The following is a 22,808-nucleotide window of genomic DNA, read 5'->3' as shown; positions in this document are numbered from 1 at the left end:
CAGTCAATGCGGCGTTTCGATAGCAAGCTCATGGATGTATTAAACTAGAGTTCATGTATTAAACTAAAGTTAATAGTTTACTGGGACATTTTGTTTAATGTTTCAGTGATGTTGAAAGTGGAGCTGTCACCAACCTCTCTAAATTCTTTATAGAGATCCGCGTGTCGGTCCTAGAGGTGTTTTGCTAAATTTGTTGTGTTTGCACCTTTCGTTGGCACTACTCTGCAACAACGCTTGCAAATGGGCTTCGTGGCATCTTTAGCTTTTCCTTCGTCATTTGCTTCAAACCCGAAGTACTTCCAAACAGCACTTCTGCTGTTTTCTTTATCCACGAGTCGCGGAGGCTCTGCACGCGCCATCTTCGGAGCGAGTGAGAGGATTTGTTGACAAGACAGGTCTGGGAGGGGGAGGGGGCGGGGCCATGTGTGCAGAGCAGCAGCGTGTGTGTGCCTGTGTGTGTGTGTGCCTGTGTGTGTGTGTGCGCCTGTGTGTCAACAACTCGCTGTAGGAGAGAAGACAGAGCGAGAAAGCCAGCTGGTATCGATAGTGTGGAAAATATCGATATTGCGGGAAATTAGTATTGAAACTGTTTTAAATATTCAGAATCGATATGAATCGAAAAATCGATATTTTTGACAACACTACTCCTTAGTTATCCAAGGTTTATTATTTGGATAAATAACAACCACTTTACCCGGGCCTGAAGGGAGGAGATGCAGTCCACCATCTCAATTTCCTCCCCCTGGATGGCAATAGGGGTTAGGGGTCTGTTGTTCCATCTGAGGTCCACCACCATCTCCCTGATTTGATGTTCAGTTGGAGCTGGTTCTCCTCAGACCATCTGACAAATCTCCTGTACTCCTCCTCTTCACTGATGCTACCTCTGGAGGTGGGACGCTCCAGAACTGTTTCAAATTACAGAGATTATTTTCTGCTCGGTTACCTGTAAAGTAGAGACATTATTTCCTCCTCTGGTCACTGTAAATGCATCGCACATGTGATGCATGGGGCAAGAGGTGGAACTGCGTATTATTCATGTACTGTACCTCTGGCCAGTGTTGCCCTACTTGGTTTGGAAGTAATCTCGCTTTAAGCCACTTGGCATTAACTTTCATCTCCTGGTCCCCATATCAAATTACTGTTGTAACTTGGTTGCTTATTCTCTCCCTATGTGTGAGTCTCAAGCCCCAAGAAACGGGAAAATCCATGAAGTCAGGTAGGTGAAATGCATTCAATGATGTATTGGCGTCACTGGGGATTGGACCTTCTGAATGGGACTTAAGGCTTGTTGTGACTCCATATATCCCTCCCTCCTTGGCCCATTATACTAACTCTGACATATGTGATGATTCATTGTGTGTGTGTGTGTGTGTGTGTGTGTGTGTGTGTGTGTGTGTGTGTGTGTGTGTGTGTGTGTGTGCATGTGCATGTGTTTGTAGGTGTGTGTATGTATTTGTGTGTATGTGTGTATGTGTGTGTGCTGGTCTCTTATGATGTCACCTCACTAGTTTCTATGGTGCTGTTTTTCTTCCGTCAGTCCGAAGGAAGCTTTTGTTCCTGCTGAGGTCATTTCCTCTGGGGATCACAAGGGAATGAAAACAAGGATGGAACACACACACACACACACACACACACACACACACACACACAAACACACACACACACACACACACGTGCACTCATTCCTGGTTGTCTAGAATTACTGGGTTATGTTGCCTATAATGATGGAAGTGTGTCTAAAATAACACAAACAAAGCCTAAGGGTTCATGCTAGGGCCCTTTACACACTGTCAGATGGGTGAGTTGGTGTGCGCTCATAACATTATGACTTCAGTCAAGTTCAGTTAAGAGACAGACTACAGCTCTCCTTCTAAAGTTGGCAATATTACTCACGTCTTGAATCAGCTTTTGGTTAGGTTTAGGTGGTGCAGCTGTGGCTCAGGAGGTAGAGTGGGTTGTCCAGCGACTGCAGGGTCGGCGGTTCGAGTCCGGGCTCCTCCTATCGACATGTTGAAGTGTCCTTGAGCAAAACACTGAACCCCAAATTGCTCCCAATGAGCTATTGACTCGCATGGCAGTGTGTGTGAATGGGTGAATGAAGGGCCATTGTAAAGTGCTTTGTCCATTAAGGTAGAAAGACAGAGGCTATACAAGTGCAGTCCATTTACCATTTATGTTGGGGCATTTCTACAAATGGGTTTTTATTTTAAATTATCCTCTAGTAATGGATATTGCATTTTCCATTCAATGGATAAACCAATCTCACATTGTGTATCCATCGGTGTCTTACCGTATAGGTCCATAACTGTATTAGCCATGGTAATGATCATTGATCAATATTAATCAGTGTAATACAAGACTAGGGTGCGACCTCGTTTAGCCCGTGTGCGTTCCCTGGGAAGGCTCTGGCGGTTTGGTGTGGATGACCAGGGGAGAGCCGGCCTGCGCGTGGCTTGGGGCGTGGCCTAGGCTGGGGTCATCCATAATGGAACACCGTTTTTGGAGAGCGTAAGGCAATCTAGCGTCTGCATTATTGATCTCTCTATCCCAAACACACACACACACACACACACATACATGCACACACACACACACGCACACATTACATTACATTAGTCATTTAGCAGACGCTTTTATCCAAAGCGACTAACAATAATTGCATTTAACGTAGGAAAAGCCAATGTACTACTACTTGCCAGAACTCACAAGTGCATCTTCTTTCTAAAACAAGTGACTAAGAGCATAATCTAGTGCTGAAGGCAAAGTGCAAGAATAACAATCTAAAGTACAGTGCAATACAATACAATAAGTGCTAAGGAGGGAGGATTGTTGTAGTACTTCTTGAAGAGATGTGTTTTGAGCCTGCGACGAAAGATGGGCAGCGACTCTGCTGTCCTGGCATCAGTGGGCAGTTCATTCCACCACTGCGGGGCCAGGACAGAGAAGAGCCGTGACCGTGTCGATCGACCGCAGGGGCCTCGGAGTGACGGGGCAACCAGTCGCCCCGAGGTAGCAGAGCGTAGCGGTCGGGAGGGGGTGTAGGGTTTGACCATGGCCTGGAGGTAGGAGGGGGCTGTTCCTTTCATTGCTCTGTAGGTTAGCGCCAGAGTTTTAAACTGGATGCGAGCCGCTACAGGGAGCCTGTGTAGGGAACGGAGGAGGGAAGTTGTGTGGGAGAACTTGGGGTGGTTGAACACCAGACGAGCAGCGGCTTTCTGGACAAGTTCCAGAGGTTTAATGGCTGACGCTGGGGCCCTAGCGAGGAGGGAGTTGCAGTAGTCCAGGCGGGAGATGACCAGGGCCTGGATGAGTACCTGCGCCATTTCATCAGTGAGGAAAGGGCGAATCCTCCTGATATTGTAGAGCATGAATCTGCAGGAGCGTGTGACGGATGTGACATGTGCGGAAAATGACAGTTGGTCATCCAGGGTCACACCCAGATTCTTCGCAGTCCGAGTCGGGGTCACCACTGTGTCTTCAATGGTGATGGCCAGGTCCCGGTGAGGGCAGCCCTTCCCCAGGAGGAACAGCAGCTCAGTCTTGTCCAGATTAAGTTTGAGGTGATGTGTCGTCATCCACTCCGAGATGTCAGCCAAGCACCCAGCTATGCATGTCTCCATTTGTGTATCAGAAGGGGGAAATGACAGGACCAGTTGGGTGTCATCGGCATAGCAGTGATAGGAGAAGCCATGCGAGCGAATGACAGAGCCCAGAGATGTAGTGTAGAGGGAAATCAGGAGAGGACCCAGGACAGACCCTTGTGGAACCCCCGTAGTCAGACTACGCGGTTCCGACATCGACCCTCTCCATGTCACCTGGTAGGAGCGGCCCGTCAGGTAGGATGCAAACAGGGAGTGTGCAGAGCCAGCGACGCCTTTGTCCTCGAGGGTGGAGAGGAGGATCTGGTGGTCTACCATATCAAATGCTGCTGACAGGTCTAGGAGTATCAGGACAGAGGAGAGAGAGTTCGCTCTTGCGGCATGGAGTGACTCTCTCACTGCAAGGAGGGCGGTCTCTGTCGAGTGGCCAGCCTTGAACCCGGACTGGTGGGGATCTAGGAGGTCGTTCTGGTGGAGGTACGAAGACAGTTGGTTAAGGATAGCACGTTCAAGTGTTTTGGATAGAAAGGATAGAAGGGAAACCGGTCTGTAGTTTCTGACATCAGAGGGGTCGAGAGATGGTTTCTTTAGGAGGGGGGTGACTCTGGCAGTCTTGAAAGCGGAGGGAAAGCATCCTGATACAAGAGATGCGTTGATGATGTGGGTTAGGAAGGGAAGGAGTTCGGGTGCAACAGACTGAAGGAGAGTCGAGGGAAGAGGGTCTAGGGAGCACGTGGTGGGGCGGTTAGATGTTACAAGGTTGAGGGCCTCGTTGGGGGAGAGGGGAGAAAAGTGGGATAAGGTGGGGGGTGGAGAGGAGAGGGGGAGCGGAGAGGGGAGAGAGGGTGAGGGTGGGGGAGTGAGGTTTGTGCACGGAGCGTTGACCGGGGGAGGGGGGAAAGAGGATCTGATATCGTTAACTTTCTTGTCAAAGAAGTTGGCGAAATCATCAGGGAGAAGGGAGGAGTTGGGGGCTGGAGTAGTGAAGAGAAGGTTTCAAAGAGTTTTTTAGGATTGGAAGCAGAGGTTAGGATTTTAGAGCGGAAGAAAACACCTTTAGCAGCAGACAGGGAGGAGGAGAATGTGGAAAGAAGAGATTGGAAATTAAGAAGGTCCTCAGGGAGCTTGCCTTTCCTCCATTTACGCTCAGCTATTCTCAGGCTCCGTCTATCAGTACGCACTGAGTCCGACAGCCATGGGGCAGGTGGAGTTGGGCGTGCAGTCCTGGAGGTGAGGGGACAGAGATTGTCCAGAGAAGAGGAAAGAGTAGAGAGGAGAAGATCAGTGGCAGTATCAGAGGGTAGGAGAGAGAAGGATTCAGGGGCAGGGAGGGCGGAGGTGACGGCAGAGGAAAGGTCAGTAGGGGAGAGTGAGCGGAAGTGGCTACGGGTGGTAACCATGTGGGAAGGAGGAGGAGTTAAAGGGGAAGAGGAGATGGAGAGGGAGTAGGACATGAAATAGTGGTCAGAGAGATGGAGGGGAGTGACAGACAGGTTAGGGGTGGAACAGTGTCTAGTGAAGATGAGAGCCACTCAACAGGGCAATTAGTCTAGATCAAGCAGAAACTAACTCTCACAATAGAATTGACTAACAAAGCAGCTTCACAACGACACTGACGACCTAGCACTTAGCACTACCTATTACAGTAAGAAAATTATACGGAGTATAAGTTCTAGTTCAGTCTGTAGATTCAAGTTCCTTCCAGAGGTTAAGGGGAGACACGGTAGGTGAAAACATAGTTTTTCAACGCCCTGGTCAAATTTGAGATTTTGTGCTAGTTTGCTTCCATAACATGTCTTCTTTCATTCTAGTGGAAATAAAACATAAAAAATATGCATTTAGATGTTTATTTTTCTTCATTTATTCCGTTTGCGTCTGTAGATTCTTCCGAAAATCACCAAAAGTTAGCCTTCTTTCGAAACGAGCCGAACCGCGGGCGTTATTTGGACCCGGTCATGTGAGGTATCATTCGAAAGCTCTCTTTCTCGAGCGCGATGTTATCGCAACCAAACCTGATAGTTTCATTTGTATCAGCAACCAATCGTGGAAATACAAAGGCGGGTTTGATGCTAAGCGTGAAATCTCATTGGCTGTTGTTGATTTCTGAGAACGTGATTGGTTCAGCGCGTCATGTGACACGTTTCCATTTCCTGATATCTAATCCAAACAATGCCATCTGTAAAGCGTTCTAAACGTAATAAGCAACAACGACAACAGTGTTTGCCCGCAAGGTTGAACAGAAAACAAGAGAAACTAAATGGAAAGGTTTACATTTATGAGACAAAAAGTGCCTATTCGTACAAGTTGTCATTAGCCGGTGCTAGCATGTCCAGTGAGCAGCAGGGAGATGAGGCTAGCGTTTGCATGTCCAGTGAGCAGCAGAGAGATGCGGCGCGTTTGAATGAGCTGATAACTGGGATGATTTGTCCTAATTGTGCAGGGACTGGTCTTAAAATTAACATAGATCCTCAGAATAGTGGGTTCTGTAGTACTTTGCTCTTAGAGTGCAGTCTTTGTGAGAAATGGCTATCGCAAAAGTGTCTACACATCGACTTGGCTTCAAGATACAACTAGGAATGATGTTGCATTTGATGTCAATGTGAGGATGGTTCTCTTAGCGCACGAGTTAGTGTTGGTGTACGCAGCTCTCCAAAAGATTAGTTAAGTGTTAGGGATCCCAGGGCTTCATCTGAAAACGTATCAGAAACATGACAAGAGGGTGACAGGTAGGCTATTGAAACGTGTTCCCTGTTTCTCTCTCTCTCTCTCTCTCTCTCTCTAGCCAATATCAGAAGCCTATACATATGCACAGTAGTCTCCCTCTCTCTACCTGTAGCATTTCTACATGCATCCATAAACTGACCAAATAAACTGTTTTAATTTCAGTTGCTGAAATAGAGAGAGGTCTGGAGTCCTTGCACAGAAGCAGAGAGCAGATTAGGCAGACATATGCAGATGTAGACCCGGAGGTAGGTAAGCTGACTGCCAATAAATGCAAAATGTTACAAAATTATTACAGTTATTGAGAATTATTACAATAATTCTCAATAACCAGCATTCAGTGGACAACATGAAGGCGGCAATATGGGGTAGTCTGCTTCACTGATGACAACCCCATGCGCACCAGGAACATATTGTGGTTTTAGGACAGTTTTGTGGACTGCAGCTGAGTGGGTTCTACAAACCAGCTGCCTAGAACAGTTTTGTGGACTGCAGCTGAGTGGGTTCTACAAACCAGCTGCCTAGAACAGTTTTGTGGATAGCTAGTGTGGTGCCATCTGAGGAGTGACTCTGTAGACCTATGACGGCGTAGCTTGATGTCTCCTATGGTGTTGCTTTTGACGATGGGTATATCACTTGTTTGTTTGGCAATCTATATTTAGCTTCTATTGGTGTTTACCCTGCATTGTTTACCACATCTTGTCCTGTGTATTTATGAATCAGCTTACTCTTCATGTTCATTCATTCATTCATTCATGTTTTCTCCATGTAAAACGCTTAAAAAAAACACAAAAAGTTAGATAATCTGTTTTCTCATGCATGTCCTCGTCAAATGTGTCTATCTTTGTCCATGATCTGTTTAGCAAAATAATACAAGCTTTCTAAAAGGGAATGTTCTCTTCCCTACTAACATTGTCTCGTCTCTAGTCTCGTCTTACTAACATCCCACTTGTGGGCTGTACCTTGACGTGGTGAGTGGGCTTCCAACTAAACAGGTCTTGCTTCTCTATACAAAATGTCTACTCCTGGACTATTCTGAATCCACAACATGCTGTGTTATTCAGATTTCAGTTTCTATGTGTTTTCAGATGTTGTGTAATGTTGTTACTAATAATGTGATTGGATATTTTGTTTGTAAATATTGGTTTCCAATGCAAATGTATGTTTTTTTACAATACAAATTTTCAAAGCCCGTTTTCTCAAAATGAGTTATTTCTCATCTTTGGGACATCAAAACCACCACTTGACTTTCCAGTTTTGTTCCATTCCATGTTCCATATTCTGAAGGGTTTGGCCAAGGGGGATTTTTTAAATTTCATTCATAGCCTGATTTATACAACAGTTTATCCCTAAAATATGGCAAAAATTGGTCTTTTTATGACTGTTGACAGTATTTTCTGATTTCTGAAGTGAAGAAAATAGATATCAAAAATCCCCCTTGGACAAAGTTTTGAATAGGGATATGAAATGAAACAAGAATTTTGAATCTGGCTTGAACCAATTTAAAAAATTGATGTCCCGAAATTATGCAAATTAGCGCATATTTAGCGCATATAATGCATAATTTGCATATTAATCGACAAGATTTCAGAAAACTTGTAATACAAAAAAGATGCTCATTAATGTACCTAACAAACTGGGGGAGTTTGATGGTGATACCTATTAAGGATTTTTTTTTTCCTATTCACCTGGGGTGTCTCCCCTTAAAAGCAATCTGGAAGGAACACACACACATGCATGCACACACACATGCACACACACACACACACACACACACACACACACACACAGCAGAAACACCATTATCTATCCATCTGGTCCTCAGCCCATGTGTAACAGTAGAACAATAGGGTGGTCGCCCATACTTTGTGAATGTTTTGGCACAGTACTCTCAAATGAACAACTCTCATAAGATACCTGTACCATCAGGGTGTGTGTGTGTTTGTGTATTGTACACCTATGTGCACTTCAGCCAAGGGGTCTATCTTTACACCTATCGGGTGAGTTGACACTTCACAACTATTACAGCATATGGCAAGCTGACCTTCACTAACCCAAACCCCATATAAAGACTTCAATCCCATTAAAACATGTTCTAACAGGTAACTCTCCCCGTCCTTAGTCAAACTCTACTATGTGCCCCGCTCAGCTCTGCACCTGCACACCCCACACAAACTCCCCAGGCCTGTTCTGTTCTCATGTTGACTCTTAATAATAGGTAGGTGCATTACACCTGTGTCTTCAGAGGAACTCAGTGAATCAGCACTGGCATAGCGCACACACACACACACACACACACACACACACACACACACACACGCACACACACAAACACACAAACACACACAAACACACCATTGACAGCTCTGGCCATTGACCCATTGTCTGTTTGCATGCAGAGCCAATACCCACATCCAAGTTATTTGAAATTGTAACTGTTAGTAGGGTTAGCAGTTGGCTAATTTTAGCGGTTAGCACATAAATAATGCTGCTTGGAGACAGACAAACAGACAATCTTAGCACAAACAACACAAACACACAAGCATGGATCGAGGAGGGCTAGTGGAAGGCAGGGGAGAGGAGAAAGGTCTGGAGGCAGGATTGGAAAATGGAGTAAGCTAACTTATCAATAGAGAATGCCTCTAGTAATTACTTGCTTGGAACCCATTCTGGTTCTTCAAAGTGTTGTCAAAGTGCAAATTAATTTTAGGTGAAAGAAAAGGAAAAATTATATAACCACAATAGATAATAGTGGCATTAAAATAATGATGCAGGCACTTTAAAACTTGCAAAACCTGTTCAGGTTTGACGTTCTCTTCTCTGTCACTGGTGAATGAAAAGGCCACTGTGGTGTCGTGAGGTTAATGGGGCTAAACTTAAAGGGTTCAGCTCGCTGGCGTTTTGTAGTTTGGTGAATCAAAGGAAGTCAACAAACAACAAACAAAGGAACTTCCTTGAATGAGAAAAAATAACAGAATGTCACGTTCAACCTGTCCTCATTTGGCAAACATGCTCCTGTCCCTTCTATTTTTAATATATATGCAGGGAATTTCATAAGACATCAAATACTTCACTATACAGTGATGATCATGACCTGCTCAAATGACAGGTCATCGTCATGGTCACTTATTACTATGATCACGGCTTTGTCTCCAAACAAAGCAAACATCTCTCTCATGGTGTGATATAATGTTTCAGCCCTGGACCTCACTATCTTCATCCATTCTTAGTCTGGACCTCACTATCTTCATCCATTCTTAGTCTGGACCTCACTATCTTCATCCATTCTTAGTCTGGACCTCACTATCTTCATCCATTCTTAGTCTGGACCTCACTATCTTCATCCATTCTTAGTCTGAGAGGAATTTTTAGTTTACTGTACTTACAGTATGTAGATGCTTAGCAATAGGCTACTGCACTAGCCGTTCAAACCTTGGTGTTCACTTTGAACCATGGGCCACATACTCTTCTTTCAAACAATGGCCAGTGACTCTTTACTGTGAACTCTGTACTTCAGTGGCTTTCCACAGAGACTGACGTGTGGCCATGACTTCATTGTGTGTGTGCTCACCAGAGTCGGTACATTACTGAAGTCATGGTTTCAATTGTGTGTGTGTGTATGTGTGTGTCTGTGTGTGTGAGAGAGGGAGAGAGAGAGAGAGTGTGTGTGTGTGTGTGTGTGTGTGTGTGTGTGTGTGTGTGAGAGAGAGAGTGTGTGTGTGTGTGTGTGTGTGAGCGAGAGAGAATGAGTGAGTGAGAGTGTGCGTGTGTGTGTGTGAGCGAGAGAGAATGAGTGAGTGAGAGTGTGTGTGTGTGTGTGTGTATGTTAGTTTGTGTACAGCTTTGAGGGAGTTTTCATGCTGACGTCAGTAGTCTACTCCCTGTTTAGATAATGATGCAGGCAGCTGTTATTCTAGACTTGCGGCTAGCTACATGTAGCTAGGGCAAAGCTGATATGTGCTAGTGGGACTGAATGTTCTCTTCGGTAGTGCCAAGACTTTGTGAGTCACATTTAGATTTTCAGGAAATTAACATATTAAAAAAATAATCTAAACTCATATCTATATTCACAGTATAGTCTGATTCATCACTATATCTAAACCTACCTGACAACACTTGAACAAACCCCATCTTTACACAATAATTCAGTGGCATCTCGTAGCCTAATTGTCGAAATCAAGAATACAGTAGGCTACGTAACTGTGTCAGTCCTCACTGAGTGAAGTAATGGGATAATGAAGTAGTTCTAGCCTTCCTTTATTATTATTATTATTATTATTATTATTATTATAAGGCTTTGTCTCACTTTTCCAGCTAGCAATATTTTTTTACATTATTTTACAACTGAATTGGTGTCCATAACCCAATTTAAGACGGGCTCCTACATGTCACGTTTGGATAACTGCTTGGTTATAAATTTCCAGTGATCATTTTTATCAGTAGCTAGCGTGCCTAGTTACACAGAAACAGAACAGGTAGTGGCTAGTTCCCATAAACGCAGAGACCGGTCAAATCCAAGCCTAACCTTAAAGTCGCACAGAAATGAAAAAAAGCATCCTGTCTCATTTTGTTTACATGATTGGTCATAGTGTTCACCTATTCAACGATGCCAAAAAAATTACAAAATTCTACTTTTGTTGTAATCTTATATCAAAGTATATAATTTCTTACCTCCTGGAAAACGGTAGGTCACGTGCAATTACAACAGGTACTTTAGATTATAGGCCAATAATCTCACCGTCAATCAACGCTATCCTTCTATCGAATCTGTCTGAACTTCTTAAAACCCGTCCACTTGTCAATGTTCCAATCAAATTCCTCTAAACATTATGCCCCACCCTCATAGCTTGTTTGCGTCGGAAATGCGTCAAACTACGGAAGTTAGATGATCTCAAACGTCCGTTTCTGTCATGGGTAGCTGAATCCCAAATCGCGCACTTAGGCGAAAGTGCAGAGCACTCGCGGCCTTGTGGCCTTACATGCGCGTTCCCGCTAAGTCCACAAGGGCTCAGGGTAGTTCCAAAACGGAATTGCTAGGTCCACAAGTGCGCCACGCCGTTATTTTGCGCACTGTAACCGCACTTACCGAAAGTCCACAATTTCACGGACTTAGGAGCAGAAAATACCCACAGCCCACCGCGTCTCATGTGACACAGTGCTTGAGTGCATCCGAGTCATGATCCGAGTGCATCACACATAAATGATGACATTTGCAGATAACACAACATTTATCTTGAAATCCACATGCTGCAAACATATCCCACCCAACCTAATTTTTTTATTAGTATTGTAGCGAGAATGGAAGAACTGGTTATCCTTTTTAGCCACAAACACGGGCGTATTTATTTTCCAATGACTTAACGTAAAGCAGCTCATTTACAGCCGAGCGGCACACACACTCACGCGCATAGCAACCCAAAATCACAGCGTCCATAGCAACTAGTCAACGACCATATAACACTTAACTGGCTGGACGCCCATAACCCCCCCCTCTCTACCCAGGGAACGCTGGGAGTGTAGTTCACTTCCCCCCTGATGCTACAGTGCCCCCACCTAAGAGGTTAGCTGTCCTCAGCAACCCAGGCATCTAGAACATAGTCCCTGAGGTAATGTGGGAGTTGGCGCTGCCGCTGGGCCCGCCTAGGGGACCCCTCTGCAGCAACAGCGGTAGGAGTCGTTATGTGGGGTTGGTTCTCCACATCCGACGCTTCCTCAGTTGGGGCCAGGGGCTGGTAAGGAGCGAGTCGGTCACGGTGGAGCGCCACCACCCGGTTCCGCTTGACCAACCTCACCCTGTACACCACGTCTGACAGTCTCTCCAGCACGGTGCAAGGGCCAACCCACTGGCTCATTAGCTTAGGAGAGAGACCCTTCTTCCTCTCTGGGCAATAGACCCACACTTGGGCCCCAGGTGCAAAGTCCCTTCCTCGGCAGCGGGAGTCGTAGGCCCGCTTCTGTCGGGACCCGGCATCCGTTAGGGCCTGCCTGGTCAGTTCGTGTACCTCACGCAGCCTTTCACGCAGGTTGTAGAGGTAGCTCATGCCGGGTTTCCCCTGTGCCTCGGCCTCAGGGGGCGGCCCGAACACTAGGTCGACTGGGGTACGGAGTTCATGCCCAAACATGAGCATGGCAGGGGTGCACTTGGTTGACTCTTGAACCGCCGTTCTGTAAGACCACAAGATCAGGGGCAGGTGGAGGTCCCAGTCTCGTTGCCGGCGGCTGGTCAGGATTGCGAGCTGTGTGGCCAGAGTACGATTAAAGCGTTCTACAAGCCCGTCGCTCTGGGGGTGTAGGGGCGTGGTCCTGGTTTTCTTGACTCCCAGCCGCTGACAGACCTCACTGAACACAGCCGCCTCAAAGTTCCGCCCCTGATCACTGTGCAACTCCTCAGGTGCACCGAACCGACAGAACATCTCGTTGACCAAGTACTGGTACGCTTCTGGCCACTTAGTAAAATAGTCCATGGCCACGAGCACGTAGCGGTTACCCTGGTCTGAGGTGGGGAAAGGGCCCAGGATGTCGACCCCCACCCGCTCCATGGGGAACCCCACCTGGTACTGCTGCAGTGGGGCATGAGAGCACTGTGTGGGGCCCTTCTTGGCAGTGCAGGAGTCACAGCGATGAACGAGGAGCTCTACATCACGGTGACACCCTGGCCAGTAGAATCGGGACCAGAGTCGGTGTAGGGTTTTTGTGACACCAAAGTGGCCGGCCCCCACTGATCCATGGATGAGCTGGAGGACGCGGGGGCGCCACTGCCGAGGTACCAGGAGCTGGAAAACTTCGCGGTGGCCCCCTGGGGACTGCCATCGTCGATGCAGAAGACCATCTTGGATGGTGAGGTTCCAGTACTGCGAGTAGAGGGCCTTGATCTCGGGGTCAAGGGCTGATACCTCCTCCCATGCTGGTCGCTGGCCCGACTCCACCCAGACCTGGACACGGGAGAGGACGGAGTCTTGACTCTGGTCCTGGCGGAGCTGTTGGGGGTCGAGGGTCTCCAGGCTGTCGTCGCCTGGTAGAACTTCGGGACTGTGGCCACTGTCGGTGGGGGCGGTGCTGCCCCCATCTGCCGAGGTGGTCCGTAGGGCCGCCACCAGCGGAGTCCCTGTCACTCGGTCATCGGCGCGCTGGCAGTGGCGGCACGCCTCCTTAGCACAGGGGCGTCGGGACAGGGCATCTGCGTTGGCGTGGTGACGCCCAGCCCGATGGTGGACCTCGAAGTCGTAGTCCTGCAGGACCTCAAGCCACCGGGCCAGCTGACCCTCCGGCTCCTTAAAGTTGAGGAGCCAGGAGAGGGAGGCGTGGTCAGTGCACAGGAGGAACTTCACCCCGTAGAGATAGGCCCGGAAGTGGCGAATTGCCCGGACGATGGCCAACAGTTCTCTGCGTGTTACACAGTAGTTCCTCTCTGCTCGGTTAAGCGTGCAACTGAAATAAGAAACAACCTGCTCTCCATGCTCCCCCTCCTGGGACAGCACCACCCCGAGACCCAAGTTGCTGGCGTCAGTGTCCACAATGAACGGTCTTCGAGGGTCTGGGCAGGCCAGCACAGGGGCCTCGATGAGTGCTGTTCGGAGCGCAGTGAAAGCAGCAGTGCAGTTCTCTTCCCACTGAAACACACACCCTTTGTGAGTGAGGCTGTGCAGCGGCCCGGCGACAGTGGAGAAGTCTTTAACGAACCGCCGGTAATATGAGGCCAGACCCAGGAAGCTTTTCAGCTCTGCGATGTTCTGTGGGATGGGCCAGTCTCTCACTGCAGCTACTTTTGCTGGGTCGGTGGCCACACCCTCACCGCTGATGACATGCCCGAGGAAGACTGTCTCTCGCCGGAACAGGTGGCACTTTTTGGGGTGGAGGCGCAGGCCTGCACGGCGGATGTTGCAGAAGACGTCCCTCAGGTTGGCTAGGGCGCCCCCAAAGTCTTTAGCGTGGACGAGGAGGTCGTCGAGATAAACCACACAACGGCTCCGAGGGATGTCAGCTAGCACTCTCTCCATGAGGCGCTCAAAGGTAGCCGGGGCGTTGCACAAGCCGAATGGCATCACTTTGAACTGCCAAAGCCCGCCCGAGGGTATGGAGAAGGCAGTCTTAGGGCGGGCCTCCGGCGTCAGCTCCACCTGCCAATAGCCGCTGCGGAGATCGAGGGAACTGAACCATTGGGACCCGGTGACGTGGTCTAGAGCATCGTCGATGCGGGGCAGGGGGTAGGAGTCTTTGCGGGTGATGTCATTAAGGCGACGGTAGTCCACACAAAAACGCCATGTGTCATCTTTCTTTTTGACCAAGACAGCTGGGGCTGACCAGGGGCTACTGGAAGGTTCGATGACACCCGCCTCTGCCATCTCTCTGACCTTCTGCTCTGCTGACAACCGCTTGGCGAGTGGCAGACGACGGGGGCGAAGGCAAATGGGGAGGGCATTACCAGTGTCGATGTCATGCTGAACTAGATTGGTGTGCGTGCAGTCCTCATCTTTGGCAGCGAATATGTCTGAAAACGCTACCAGAAGTTCATGGAGCTGGCCCCTCTGGTCCGCCTCCAGACCCGCGCAGCTCCTCTCAAACAGGTCGTCCACAGCCCGCTTCGTCTCCGCTAACAGCAACATGGAGGACCCTCCGATGGCTGGCGGCGATGTGGGGGACCCCCGGATGGCTGGAGGCGACGTGGGGGACCCTCCGATGGCTAGCGGCGACATGCAGGACCTTCTGGCGGTCGGCGGCGATGTGTAGGACCCCCGGACGGCTGGCGGTGACGTGCAGGACCCTCTGGCGGCTGGTGGCGACGTGGGGGACCCTCCGGTGGCTGGCGGCGATGTGTAGGACCCTCTGGCGGCTGGCGGCAACATGGGGGACCCTCTGGCGGCCGGCGGCGACATGCGGGGCCCTCTGGCGGCCGGCAGCGACATGCAGGACTCTCCGGCGGCCGGTGGCGACGTGCAGGACCCTCCGGCGGCTGGCGGCGACGTGCAGGACCCTCCAGCGGCTGGCGGCGTCATGCGGGACCCTCTGGCGGCTGGTGGCGACATGGGGGAACCTCTGGCGGCCGGCGGCGACGTGCGGGACCCTCTGGCGGCCGGCGGCGACGTGCGGGACCCTCTGGCGGCTGGCGGCGACGTGCTGGACCCTCCGGCGGCTGGCGGCAACGTGCAGGACCCTCCGGCGGCTGGCAGCGACGTGGGGGACCCTCTGGCGGCTGTTTTCCCACCAGCGGCATGAAGCGTCACAGCCCCTATGCTCATGTAGAGTGTGGACTTAGGCACATCCACTCTAGCCTCCCATTTTGTCAGCAGGTCCAGTCCGATGATGCAGGAGTCCTGGATGTCGGCTAGCCAGAACTGGTGGTCGATGCGGCAGCCCGCCACAGATACACTGAGAAACCCTTTCCCGTGCATTCTAGCCTCCTCACCGGTTACTGTAGTGATGCGAACCTTCGTGGGTTCCCAACCCTGTAGCCTACGGCCCGTGGTGCCAGGTAAAGTTCTGGGGCGAACTAGGGAGATGGTGGACCCCGTGTCTACCAGGGCTCTACAGGGGGTACCATTCAAGTTACAGTCAATGTACAGTCCGTGTGCCTGACCCAGCCGACCAAGACGCATTTGAGGGTTAGTGGAAAAGTCAGTGGGCAGCGGTTCCCTCACAGCACTGCCCAGTTCTATTTTAACAACGGTTGGGGGCCTGGGCTTCGTGGGGCTGGAGCTGGACAATAGCGTGCGATGTGGCCTGGCTCCCCGCATCGGTAGCAGCACTCATTGGTTGGTCGGTTTGACCTTGCCCCCCGTCGCATCGGCCGTGGGGAGATGGTGGCGTTTGCCTGTCGGGTCACTTCCTCTTCCCCCCTGTCATTCTGGTCCACGCGCCGAACCCGGTGTCCCTCTTCTGCAGAACGCTCCCTGGCACACAGCACATGCTCGACCCGCTCTGCTTCAGTTAGGGCTGCTGTCAAGGTTCTCGGCGCGTGGAGACGAATGTGTTCTCGGAGTCGTTCTGGTCGTAGACCACGGACAAAGGCTTGAAGGGCGAGTTCCTCTTGTGTTGTTACATCGAAGGTCGGATACCCACGCCGTGCATAGAGGTGAAGGTCTGCTGCATATGAACCCAGGCTCTCTGTTAACCCCCTTTGGCGTCGGACAAGTTGGTCTCTGACATCATCAGAATAATAGCGCTGGCCAAAGCGGTACTGTAGCGCCCTCTCAATAGCTGGCCAATTTAACCGCTCTTCTGGCTGCAGGTCTGTGAGGATTTGTAGTGCTCTCCCCTCCAGGGAAAGGGCAACATGAACTGCAGTCTCTTCAGCCATCCATGCATTAAGTTGAGCAGCTAGCTGGACCTGGATGAGATAGTTCTCTATGGGTTCCTCACCACCAAATCGCGGCAGTTTAATGGCACTTCTCCGGGTTCCGCCCGCCGGCGCTGGGAGGGGAACTGGGGAGGTGACGTTAGCATCCTCCATCACTCCCGCCGACGGCAGTACAGCAGCAGCATCTTCTCTCTGCAACGTTGCAGAAGGGACAGTATCTCGCCGTCTCACCGTTGGCCGTGGAGCGCTGGCCACATCAGGTATCTCGCCGTTTCCTTCTCTATGGCTCCCCTGCGGCCGAGGTGCTGCTAGCTCACTGCTAGCTAGCCTCACGTTAGCTAAAGTTGAGGTAAACAGTTGCTCTCTTGGCCGCGTCTTGCGGTCGCAGACTTGTAGGCTCGCAAGAAACTGTTCAATGTCTTCCACCTCTCTTTGAAATTTCGACATTTCCTTATCCTCACTTCTGACACCAATGTAGCGAGAATGGAAGAACTGGTTATCCTTTTTAGCCACAAACACGGGCGTATTTATTTTCCAATGACTTAACGTAAAGCAGCTCATTTACAGCCGAGCGGCACACACACTCACGCGCATAGCAACCCAAAATCACAGCGTCCATAGCAACTAGTCAACGACCATATAACACTTAACTGGCTGGACGCCCATAACCCCCCCCTCTCTACCCAGGGAACGCTGGGAGTGTAGTTCACTTCCCCCCTGATGCTACAGTATTAAATTAAAACAGACGTCAATCGGTCAATTTGCAGAGCTGAAGGGAGCGTCAGAGCAGCCTCTGCGTCGGAGGAACGCGGCAGCCAATGAAAACGAAGTGGGAGGGGCATTGAGCGAAACTGCAGAGTGCTGTCCCATTTAATTCACGGCCCTGCACCCTCTGGCCCTTCCAGTTGACGTCAATTAAGTGCTCAGGCCTCAGGCCACAAGTGCGAGGGGCCGCAAGTGCGGTTTGCGCACTCAGATTGGGATTCAGCTGATGTATTAATAGAACTGGATGCGGTGACCACGTTGACGTCTTGTTCTTGAGAGTGAAGCTTTTTGAAGGGTCCACCGACCCCTTTTGACATGCGCAGTTGTGTTTTTTTGCATCACAGGCAAGCGCAGTTGTGCTTTTTAACCACGTGATTTGTTGACCCGGCCGCGTCCACGAAGTTTACACATTCATGTGGATGTTTAATGCGCGTTCACCGCTCTCCCCGCTGTATTGCGTGTCCCTGCATTAGCATTGTTAAGTACCTGCCATCAAATCACGATTCTGTCAAATATATAGTTTAGAAAAATTATTTATTTATCCAGGCATCTTAGTTTTACCAGTTTCATTATAGCGGAGCAGGTTATATTTGCTCGTATGTGGTATTTATTCTGTTCACAACTTCGCGATCGTACAGCCAGGCTACAGAGCTCCAGAAACCGTAGCCATAGCAGAGGAGCAGCTGGAACAGAATGCTCCTGTTGCGGTACAGAAACGCGGCTAATAGGGGAGTTTGTGCTGCTATTTTCCATTCACCCTTGATGAATCCTAACACAAACCCATATCTATAACATATGCATTCTTCTTCTTCTTAATATTATTATTATTATCATAACCGTACTCAGCGAATGGAAAATAGCACCACAAACTGAGCTATTAGCCCTGTGCTTGTACCCGCAACAGGAGCTCTCTTGGCCGGCCAAAATGTGATGCAGCACGGCTTGGCATAGGGGGTTCTGGAGCTCTGTAGCCTGGCTGTACGATCGCGAAGTTGTGAACAGAAAAAATACCACATACGAGCAAATATAACCTGCTCCGCTATAATGAAACTGGTAAAACTAAGATGCCTGGATAAATAAATAATTTTTCGAAACTATATATTTGACAGAATCAGTATTTTACGCAAGCTAGTTCTTAATGCTAATTCAGACACACTAACAGAGCGGGGGAGAGCTGTGAATGCGCATTGGAAATCCGCAGGAACGTGCAAACTGTTCGTGAACGCGGCGGGGTGAGAAAAGCACAACTGCGCATGTCGAAAGGGGTCGATTCGGCAAGATGGCGCTGATCAAAATGTTTCAGGAAGTAAATCGCTTCCTGGCCCCTTGGTTTCTGTGCGATTTTAACCTTAACCGAACCCTAAACGGCCTCTGCGTGTATGGGAACTAGCCTTTACCAATACAAAAGTCACCCAGAGAGACGCCACTGTTTCTGTACCTGTTACCACTGACAACCGTTTCTTAGTTCCATGAGCCAATCAACATTCGACACTGACTTTTTTTGTCCAATGTAATACCGCTATTTCATGATTGACAGTGTTGTAGACCAATCGCCTCATTATCGCAAAAGTTTATAAGTTTTGACACCCCGCTACTCTTGCCATTTCCAAATCAGATTTTGACTTAAATAGTTTGTGGAGTCAAAGCGGCTGTTGTGTGTCTGTCATCTCTGTTTTTGTAACTTACATTTAGCCTGGATACATCAACATGAGAGAAATTGTGCATCTTCAGGCTGGGCAGTGCGGGAACCAGATTGGAGCGAAGGTTGGTCATTTTTGAACATTTAGGCTACTTAATCGAGCTAGCACCATGGATGCATTAGAACCAGCACTAACTTTAACTGTTAGCTAACGTTAACCTAGCTTTGTCCATGGAGTGAGGGCATCCACGTTAGCCTTCTAACTAGACAGCGTAACGTAATAAAACAATACTTAAAATGTATAGCATTAAAACAATTCCTGGGTTTAAATCTAACAGCGTGTCGGTTTAAAACTGTTGAGGTTCTGGGTGCAACTACTTGCTGCAACTATCGTCAAAAGTCAGTCAAGAGTCAGGCAAGAGTCAGGCAAGAGTCAGTCAAGAGTCAGGCAAGAGTCAGTCAAGAGTCAGGCAAGAGTCAGTCAAGTTGTCTTTATGTTCCCGAGAGCGGTGATTTGACTGGCAGGACAATGTCGTTAAATGTGAGCTAGCCCTAACCCTCACCCTCACCCTCACCCTCTCCCTCACCCTCACCCTCACCCTCACCCTCACCCTCACCCTCACCCTCACCCTCACTCAACAAACATGTAGCAGGCGAGCTCGTCGCGTTGCCATGGACACAAAACTTTGATTAATTGAAGCCGTTTGCATTCAGATTATCTGTAATCAATTATTAATGTATTGATAATCTCAATGCAAATTCTCAACCTCATACGTGCATATTCTGTTGCATATAAAATAGTCAATTAAGTTTGGTGCCTGTGATTCACTAAACCTGCTGCAGTTCTGGGAGGTGATCAGTGACGAGCATGGCATCGACCCCACCGGGTCCTACCACGGGGACAGCGACCTGCAGCTGGAGAGAATCAATGTGTATTACAACGAAGCTACGGGTATGCCGAGTCCATCTTTGTCTGTCTGTGGAAAATAACTTTTAACATGCATTGAGCTTATATCTGCAGCTTTAACTGCAATATCTTAAACATTGTTTCTGTTTACTAGGCGGAAAGTATGTCCCTCGTGCTGTGTTGGTGGATTTGGAGCCTGGCACCATGGACTCTGTGAGGTCTGGCCCTTTTGGACAGATCTTTAGACCAGACAACTTTGTCTTTGGTGAGTTAACACATATATGTTTTGACATACTTTCCCCACTAACGCAGCGTACTGTGTTTAAATGTCTAGCTGCATACCTGAGACTTGAATGAGGAACTGATTAGTACTGATAAGATACTGTAAGCGATGACAAGAGTTCCAATGTACATGTACTTGTTACACATGGCAAATAAACTTTCTATTTTATTCTACTATATTCTACTGATATGAGAAAATAAGAATTCCATAAGGAAGACAGCTTCTCTGCTGGCAAGTGTTGGCCAATAACTTGGCAATTAAAAGTATGTATTGTTTCATGTCCCCACAGGCCAGAGTGGTGCTGGAAACAACTGGGCCAAGGGTCATTATACAGAGGGGGCGGAGCTGGTGGATTCTGTTCTGGACGTGGTGAGGAAGGAGGCGGAGAGCTGTGACTGTCTCCAGGGTTTCCAGCTCACACACTCCCTGGGAGGGGGCACCGGCTCGGGCATGGGCACCCTGCTGATCAGCAAGATCCGCGAAGAGTACCCCGACCGCATCATGAACACCTTCAGCGTGGTGCCCTCGCCCAAAGTGTCCGACACCGTGGTGGAGCCCTACAACGCCACTCTCTCCGTCCACCAGCTGGTCGAGAACACAGACGAGACCTACTGCATTGACAATGAGGCCCTGTACGACATCTGCTTCCGTACACTCAAACTCACCACGCCCACCTACGGCGACCTCAACCACCTGGTGTCGGCCACCATGAGCGGGGTGACCACCTGCCTTCGCTTCCCCGGCCAGCTCAACGCCGACCTCCGCAAGCTGGCCGTCAACATGGTGCCCTTTCCCCGCCTGCACTTCTTCATGCCGGGCTTCGCCCCCCTCACCAGCAGGGGGAGCCAGCAGTACCGCGCCCTGACGGTGCCCGAGCTCACCCAGCAGATGTTCGACGCCAAGAACATGATGGCCGCCTGCGACCCCCGCCACGGGCGCTACCTCACCGTGGCGGCCATCTTCCGCGGGCGCATGTCCATGAAGGAGGTTGACGAGCAGATGCTGAACGTGCAGAACAAGAACAGCAGCTACTTCGTGGAGTGGATCCCCAACAACGTCAAGACGGCCGTCTGCGACATCCCGCCGCGCGGCCTCAAGATGTCCGCCACCTTCATCGGCAACAGCACGGCCATCCAGGAGCTGTTCAAGCGCATCTCAGAGCAGTTCACCGCCATGTTCCGCCGCAAGGCCTTCCTGCACTGGTACACGGGCGAGGGCATGGATGAGATGGAGTTCACGGAGGCCGAGAGCAACATGAACGACCTGGTGTCCGAGTACCAGCAGTACCAGGACGCCACCGCCGAGGAGGAGGGCGAGTTTGAGGAGGAAGGAGAGGAGGAGCTGGCTTAAATTTTTTTGTGTCAAAACAAGTATGCCACTTTCCTTTGTGACTCTTTTTTCCCCCACTGTTTTTGCTGTCCTTTTTAGCTTTCAAATTGTGTTTTTTGAACAAAATATCTATTAAAGACATATCTTTGATAGCATTTTCTTGATTGTATCTTCCCCCCACTTCCATAGCACAGTCAATGATACATTTGTTCGGCAATAAGCCATACTTTGACAAATGTATATGGTTTCTCACTTGAAGCGAACTTGAATATAGTGAATTCAGCACTTTAAGTAAATGACTCACTCTTTACAAGGGCAATAACTGAACAATCCTAGGATGACATGCTTGGCATACCATTATACATATAATTATGTGTATAGTGTGGTTGTTTGTTGAATGGGATCACTACATTATTAAATTACTGTTGTACTGTATTTGTTTGAGTAAATGGTGCAAATTCTTCCAATCACAAAATTAGCCGGCTGGCTAAAACCACTTTTACTGAAGGCTGAATAATGTGCACTGTCCCTGTAAAAATGAACTTAAAATATATTCACTGAGTGGACAGTCATATAGGTGTGTGTAAGCCTTGCCTTGAGAACCAATGGTTCTGGAGCCTAGTGGCCCATAGGGCAGGAGCCTATCTCCTGATTCCTTTGCGTGAGGCAGCTATATGTACAAGTACACCCGAGATGCTAGTATGTTGCAGGGACTTGCCCCCAATCCTACGCTTGATACTGAATGCCAACAAGCAGGGAGGCATTGAGTACAATTTCTATAGTCTTTGGTATGACTCGGCTGGGGATCGAACCCCCAACCTCAGGGCTGACACTTTAACCACAAGGCCACTGAGCTGGTGTGTGTGTACTGTTACTAAATCATTCAGTTTATCTGTTGGACTTCATCTGTATAAATCAACCTTGGGATTTCCTTTTCTCTGTTGGCAACCCTCTGTTTATTAAAGCTTTACCACCATCTGGGGGTTTAATCAGGAACTGCTACTGATCCTCTCAGTGATTAGACTAATTTTGAAGAGGAGACTTTACTGAGACTTTATACATGTCTGTTTATATAAGCTGTATAGCCACTCAAGCCATTTATTCACTAGACTTGAATACCTTTTCTGTATCCAGCATTAGCCTTTTACAGGTTGGTCAGCGCCAACAACGAAGACTGCAGTGTGTCATCCGCTCTGCTGAGAGGTTGATCGGCTGCAACCTGCCATCCCTCCTGGTCCTGCACGCCTCCACGGCCCAGGAGCCGGCTGGGA

At 49.1% G+C, this 22,808-nt stretch overlaps 1 protein-coding gene across 1 annotated transcript; it reads left to right on the top strand.

Annotated features, from left to right (window-relative positions):
• Positions 1–20,084: 20,084 nt before the first annotated feature.
• On the top strand, positions 20,085–21,558 carry LOC311325804 (tubulin beta-4B chain; the record flags this gene model as incomplete). Its single annotated transcript, XM_084458585.1, has 2 exons — positions 20,085–20,190; positions 20,498–21,558. Exons 1-2 carry the CDS (start codon positions 20,130–20,132, stop codon positions 21,556–21,558), a joined length of 1,122 nt encoding a protein of 373 aa, XP_084314711.1. The 5' UTR covers positions 20,085–20,129.
• Between the last annotated feature and the right edge of the window lie 1,250 nt (positions 21,559–22,808).

The sequence above is a fragment of the Borostomias antarcticus genome (genome assembly GCF_949987555.1).
Source record: "Borostomias antarcticus genome assembly, chromosome: 2".
In the NCBI taxonomy this organism is placed as follows: Eukaryota; Metazoa; Chordata; class Actinopteri; order Stomiiformes; family Stomiidae; genus Borostomias; species Borostomias antarcticus.
Note: the sequence above shows the minus strand (reverse complement) of the source record. Positions and strands in the feature narration are given on the sequence as shown.